Source organism: Boleophthalmus pectinirostris, unplaced genomic scaffold (genome assembly GCF_026225935.1).
Source record: "Boleophthalmus pectinirostris isolate CB_2022bp ecotype Guang Dong unplaced genomic scaffold, ASM2622593v1 HiC_scaffold_15, whole genome shotgun sequence".
In the NCBI taxonomy this organism is placed as follows: domain Eukaryota; kingdom Metazoa; phylum Chordata; class Actinopteri; order Gobiiformes; family Gobiidae; genus Boleophthalmus; species Boleophthalmus pectinirostris.
The window spans coordinates 1880012-1887504 of NW_026571070.1; the positions used below are offsets into that span (position 1 = coordinate 1880012).

At 40.7% G+C, this 7493-nt stretch overlaps 1 protein-coding gene across 1 annotated transcript in view; it reads left to right on the forward strand.

Moving 5' to 3' along the window:
* The first annotated feature begins 490 nt into the window (after positions 1 to 490).
* Positions 491 to 7493, forward strand: part of LOC129408172 (uncharacterized) — a 10359-nt gene continuing 3356 nt past the window's right edge. Inside the window, exons 1-3 of the mRNA XM_055151214.1 lie at positions 491 to 702; positions 5416 to 5731; positions 7156 to 7263. Coding sequence (XP_055007189.1) covers positions 491 to 702; positions 5416 to 5731; positions 7156 to 7263 — 636 coding nt within the window. The remainder of the gene's footprint in view (positions 703 to 5415; positions 5732 to 7155; positions 7264 to 7493) is intronic.

Below are 7493 nucleotides of genomic sequence, written 5' to 3' on the forward strand. Positions count from 1 at the left end.
TGTATGAGAGTGTAGGGGAGAATGATATTTTATTTCTTATAGATATTTTATGTTTGAATAGTTTTTTTGTTTTGGACCTGTTTTATTGTTTATAAATCTCTGTATTTACTGATGAACATTTAGTTTGTTTTGAGTCCATTTTGTTTTGTGTAGATCAGGAGTTACCGGTCACTCTTCAAGTGTTTCACCGGAGGATTTCTGAATTACACGTGTTGTTCTGAAAAACTAAACCTTGATGAATTAAATGTCTTTTATTATTGTAATTCTATCATTTTGATGCCTGATTTTGTGCACTCAGAAATAAATAATAGTTTATGTTGTTTTATTTAACTGTTCCCCGTCTAAGTTTTGCTGTGGCTCTTTCTCTTTCTGTTCTTTACTTCTTGTGATCACTGAGATGATGAGCTCTGACATTTCTGTTTTGTAAAGGAGCTCAGTGGAGGAAACAGGTCGGAGATCCCTGGTGTTTATGATATTTAGCAGCGTGACGATGTTGATGATGGTGATGATGATGATGAGTCTGAGTGAGGAGGCAGATCTTTGGGAGGGAGGAGCTGTTGAACAGGACGTCACTTTCCTGGAGCCGGATCATGTGTCTGGTTTTGGTTTGGATAAAACTCAGATTCAAGTCGACCTGAGTGACAGAGCTTCAGACAGAGCAGTGCCTCGAGTTAGCAGAGGGGAGGACTCAGACTCGAGGCAGTGACCTGAGGCGACTTTGATCTTTCTCCTCAAAAAAACAAAACAAAAACAAGATTTTAGAAAATACTTTTCTCTGAGCAGCTGATACTGCAACATGCTCCCACTGAAGTACTGTGTACTCTGTAGTACTGTGGTATTGTGTAGTAGTAGTACTGTGTAGTACTATGTAGTCCTGTAGTACTGTGTACTCTGTAGTACTGTGGTATTGTGTAGTAGTAGTACTGTAGTACTGCACATGAACGCCCCTCTGTGGTTCAGCAGTAAAAGTCCAAACTGCACAAACTTTAGTTTTCAACAAACACCAGCAGAGGGCGCAATAACCTCACAAACACACCAGGACTAAACCTGGTCTAAACCAGGACTAAACCAGGACTAAACCAGGACTAAACCTGGACTAAACCAGGACTAAACCAGGGCTAAACCAGGACTAAACCAGGACTAAACCAGGACTAAACCAGGACTTGCTCGTGTCTCCTCCCTGTGCTTCAGTATCTACATAAACATGTGAAGTGCTGTAAACAGACTGGACTGAGGCCCAAACGGGGTCTGGACCAGGACCTGGACCGGGACCTGGACTCACTAATAGACAGTGTTGGGGAGTAACGGATTACATGTACCGCCGTTACGTAATCAGAGTACAAATTATGAGTAACTGTATTCCGTTACAGTTACTGTTTCAATAAGTGGTAATTGGATTACAGTTACTTTGCTGAAATAAGTGGATTACAAGGCGGTATTTTCCTGTTTTCACATTTTGTGCTACCTCGCATTTATTTATTTTTTTATTTCGGTAATTTCACTCATTGCCTGAAGCCCAAACAGAACGTGGCAATAAGAGCGATGTAAACGTCATGTTAAAGTTGGCGGTGTCAGTCACACAGTGGAAGCAGCAGTGCATTGGTAAAAACGCATTTGTGTCTTGGAAATTCTTCTCCCGATGTGAGATATATATAAAAAACAAAAAACAAAAATAAAATCGCCTACAACTTAAATGTGAAACAGGAGCTACTGGCACTGGTGAAAACAACCTGCATAGACTCATAATATCTGCACTACTGTCCTATACACACACACACACACACACAAACACACACAAACACACACACACACACACACACAAACACACACAAACACCTTCATCATCATCATCAACCTGAGAACTCGCGGACCACGTCTCCTTCCGTAGTTACAGCGAGGACACCGCCGTCTCGTGCGCCGCGTGTGGACCGTGTTTTCTCGTGTAAACCTCCTCCTGTGAACCTCTAAACCAGAACTAACACCAGGACTAAAACCAGGACTAACCCAGGACTAAACCAGGACTAAAGCAGGACTGAACCAGGTTTAAACTAGGACTAAACCACGACTAAAACAGAACTAAAGACCTGGTCTAAAAATCAGGACTAAACCAGGACTAAACCAGGTCTAAACCAGGTTTAAACAACATGACACCTAACAGTAGGTTGACATAATTTAAGGTGATCTCATATAAAAAATTATTTCTCTATCAATAATATTTTTTAATATGGTGAAGGAAAAGCTGATCTTGTTTCTGTCTTTTAACAGACAAAACCTCTTATATTAAGATCTCGTGGTCTTTGTTTCTCTACAGTAAACAGTTGTTTATTCATGGAGACTTGGGCTCAGACAATTTGAAGACAACAAACAAGAATTTTGAGGATGTGTTTGCTACATTCATGTCGTTTAAAAAAACATGACAATATCAAGTAATCCAAAGTAATCAGATTACGTTACTCACTTTAAGTAATTTAATGGATTACGTTACAAACTACATTTTGGGGTGTGTAATCTGTAATCTGTAGGGGATTACATTTTAAAAGTAACCTTCCCAACACTGCTAATAGACTATTATAAATAAGACATAAAAATACAAAATAACTCCAATAAGAATCAAATTTGTCCCTAAATCAAGATCTGAACTTTAATAACAGACCAATCAGACGCCTTCTTTCCTATAACTGCCACCTCGATGAGCTTCATTAGCCTGGAGGAAGCTGCCTCACACTTGTGTCACATTCTTGTCATTCTTCTTTTTGATGAGTAAAGTCTGAGGTCCAGTTTTTGCCGTGTCAGATCCTGTCTCGAGTAGCAGACGCGAAGACTCAGACCCGACTTGAGACGACTTTGATCTTTCTCCTCAAAAAAACAAAACAAAAGAAGAGTTTAGAAAATACTTTTCTTTGAGCAGCTGATACTGCAACATACTCCCACTGAAGTACTGTGGTACTATGTACTCTGTAGTACTGTGGTACTGTGTTGTATTGTGTACTCTGTAGTACTGTGGTTCAGCAGTAAAAGTCCAAACTGCACAAACTTAACTGTCAACAAACACCAGCAGAGGGCGCAATGACCTCACAAACACACCAGGACTAAACCAGGACTAAACCTGGTCTAAACCTGGTCTAAACCAGGTCTAAACCAGGTCTAAACCAGGACTAAACCTGGTCTAAACCAGGTCTAAACCAGGTCTAAACCAGGTCTAAACCAGGTCTAAACCAGGTCTAAACCAGGACTAAACCAGGTCTAAACCAGGACTAAACCAGGTCTAAACCAGGACTAAACCAGGACTAAACCAGGTCTAAACCAGGACTAAACCAGGACTAAACCAGGACTAAACCAGGTCTAAACCAGGACTTGCTCGTGTCTCCTCCCTGTGCTTCAGTATCTACATAAACATGTGAAGTGCTGTAAACAGACTGGACTGAGGCCCAAACGGGGTCTGGACCAGGATCTGGACCAGGATTCATTGATCGACTGCTATAAATAAGACATAAAAATACAAAATAATTCCAATAAGAGTCAAATTTGTCCCTAAATCAAGATCTGAGCTTTAATAACAGACCAATCAGCAGTGTTGTGCAAGTTCACACTTTTCATGAACTAGTTCAAAGTTCAGTTCACACTTGTTCAAAGTGAATAGTTCACAATTTTAATTTTGAACTAGTTCAAAGTTCAGTTCATTTTATATTTAGATGAGATCTGTAAATGAAAGGCTGCATTTATTTTTCAAACTGACTTCTAGTTTACAACAACTTTACAAGATCCACTGTTGGACAAGTGACTTTAAAACTGTAATGTTTTATTTATGACTTGTTACTGTCATTTCAAACTCATTTGTTACATTACAATATTACTGCATTTAAAATGTAAACATGACACGACTATTACAGCACTTTTAATTTACTCACCAAAAGAACTGTTAAGATGCTGAACTTTTGTGCCGTATATGGACTGAACCAGGACTGAACAAGGACTAAACCAGGACTAAACCAGGTCTAAAGCAGGACTAAAGCAGGACTAAACCAGTGAACCAGGACTAAACCAGAACTGAACTAGGTCTAAACCAGGACTAAACCAGGTCTATATCAGAACTGAACCAGGTCTAAACCAGGACTAAAACCAGGTCTAAACCAGAACTGAAGCAGGACTAAACCAGAACTGAACCAGGTCTAAATCAGGACTGAACCAGTGAACCAGGTCTAAACCAGGACTAAACCAGGTCTAAATCAGGACTGAACCAGGTCTAAACCAGAACTGAAGCAGGACTAAACAAGACTGAACCAGGTCTAAACCAGGTAAACCAGGACTAAACCAAACTGAACCAGGACTGAATCAGTCTAAACAGGAATAACCAAGACTAAACCAGAATTGAACCAGGACTAAACCAGGTCTAAACCAGAACTGAACCAATACTAAACAAGACTAAACCAGGACCAAACTAGGACTAGAACTTGGAATCTAGGACCGTCTCTGAGAGAACCCCGAGTGCGATCGGGCGTCAGCTGCGTTTAGTTCGGTGGAGCGCGGACTTCTGCGTCGGTCCTTTCGCTCAGGATCACGGTCTACGCAGGCGCACCTCCGGCGTTTCACCGCTGCTGATATCGCGGGCGGTGATTTTAGCAAATTTGTATGAAGAAAAACGAAAAACCCACCATTTCAATCCAGGTTAAAAAAGCATTGTGACGCGCGTTACTGACACATGTACCAAGTAAAATAATACGCGCGCGGAGCAGCACGTCCTGTGCGTGTAGATTTCAGAAAATAGGATCCATCCTATTTTTTGACGCTCTACACGAGCGTAGGCGCGTATCCCCGTCAAAATCCACAGAGCATGTATCTGTTGTTGTATTTGTGCATTTACCATCAGCACATTGTGCTCCCTGGCAGTTGTGTTCATGTGAAAGAGCCCAGATCCACATACACTGTTAATTAGTGGTTTGAAATACTTTTGAAACCTTGCGTTTGCCGTGGTCACCTGTACAGAAGGTAAATAACAAGCAGCTAAACGCAGGCCCAGTCAAGTTTAATTGACTTTCCCATTGAGAGACACAAGAGCCCGTACGTTCCGCTAAAGCTGCCGGGGAGTCGCCTTCGCGTTGAACGCGGCTGTGGTTTCGCGAGGTGAAGTGCGAGCAGATCGTCACTCGTCAAATTCCAACGTTTAATGAACCCCAACAGTGACGTACGTCGATCTTGATAATAACAGACCAATCAGATGCCTTGTTTCCTATAACTGCTGCTTCAATGAGCTTCATTAGCCTGGAGGAAGCTGCTTCACACTTCTCTGTCTGTGGCAATGACGGGAATATTCTTGTAATTCACTTATAATCACATTCTTGTAATTCTTCTTCTTGATGAGTAAAGTGTGAGGTCCAGTTTTTGCCGTGTCAGATCCTGCGTTTCTGTCGCTCTCAGGAACTGTTTCTTAATTTTCCGAGTGATCAGTTGCGAAACAGTTTCCGAAGTGGACGGTGACGCGTCAGAAAACCCCAGACTCTCTTTCAGTGGAGGTTTCAGAGGATCTGAGCTCATCCTTCTGCTTTTTGGTGGTTATAAAAGTGTAGGTTTCTGTCTGTCCGTCACTCTCTGCACTCTCACTGAACATTTTCTTCACTTTCTTCATCTTCATCTTCGACTTGTGCCTCGACTTGAAATCTCAGGATGTGCTCGAGCGTCAGAGTGTCCGTGCTGCTCGCCCTCGTGGCCCTGCTCCACCTCGGAGACGCTACAGGTCAGTCTGAAACGCCGACGCTTTCTCACTTTATTTAGATCGACTCCTAAAGCTGCGTGACATTATTAAACGTACTGTGTGTTTCTGACTCTAAAGAGTGCACTGAAAAACACATGTCGTTACATAATGCCACACTGTGGGACATTTCAAGCAACGCTCTAACATCGCCATGGATACAAAAAAACTTTACTACGTTAGAACACAGATGAGTAAGAGTGTGATACAGGGCTTTAGTGTGATTCGACGGGTCGTTGGTTTGACGTCGAGCAGATGTTGTTGTTGTGTCCTTGAGCAAGACACTTCCCCCGCCTCAGTTACAGTGATGAACAGGCAGGGCATCTGACGTAAAATCTACTTTTAAAAAAAACAGAGCAGACCAATAGAAAATAAAGAAATTGACGTGGATTTATTTGGTATGTAACAATATCCAAATCTCTCGGTACGATATTTTCACGATATAAATCTCACGGTTCGAAATTTATTGCAATGTCGAGGCAAACAAAATTGTGAATATTCTACTTTTTCCTCTTAAAATGCCTCGAGAAGACTTAATCCAAAGAACTAAGACTAAAACGTGTTAGAACTGTTATTTCTTCTTGTAGTTTGCGCCAAAAAGAGAGCAAAGGATCATGGTCTATGTAGTTCCGGTAGTTTCTGTTTTTTTAGCTATTACTGCACCATAATAATGAATTTAAGCAAAGAAACTTGTGATTCAATATATTGTGATGGCGCACGATATTACTGAGAGAGTTTTGACGATATATCACGATATTTTGGTTATTGTCACACCCGTAGGATTTATGTATTTACATTATATTATTGTTACAGGGGTGGGACCTGATTTTAAAATAATAATCTAATGAATTACAGGCTTTGTAATTAATGAACCTTAATTAATCGCATAACAACATTTGCCTTACTCATTTACTCATTTTCTTCTTTCGTCATGTTTTGGAGTTCGGGTTCCGCAGACAGTTCCGGTTCCTGCGCCGCAGTCACGTGTTTTTTATTTACATGTTCTCGTAGTGTCGAGGAGTTTCTGTCACATGAAACTCTTCTCTCCACAGTTTGTAATAAAAGACGCGTTTATCGATACTTCCACCGGCTCGTTTTTAAATATAAATGTCCCAGAGGCAGAGCCCGTTCACGCCGTTTTGTTGTTGTTGTTGTTGTTGTTGTGCGTCTGTATAATTGTCGTACCATAACACGGTGCACTGACAAACGTTCCGCGTTGTTTGGCAAACTGCGATCAAACGCGTTCATATTTTAATGCATTATTTCCTTTGTAATGAATTAATCGTAATTAACGCGCTAATGTCCCGCCCCTTATCTGTTACATTTTATTTTATTTTATTATTTAATTTAATTTAATTTAATTATATTTTCAAATTCTGTACATTATTTTGTGTGTTTGTGTGTTCCAGTGGAGAAGTTCTCAGAGTGTTGTAAATCCACGAGTGTGGCGCGAATCCCGGGAAGGTCACTGGAATTTTACCTCAAAAGAAAAATGGACAATGTGTCCGCGCCTACATGTGAGTACTACTACTACTACTACTACTACTACTACTACTACTACTACTACTACTACTACTACTACTACTACTACTACTACTACTACTACTACTGACTACTACTACTACTACTACTACTACTACTACTACTACTACTACTACTACTACTACTACTACTACTACTACTACTACTACTACTACTACTACTACTACTACTACTACTACTACTACTACTACTACTACTACTACTA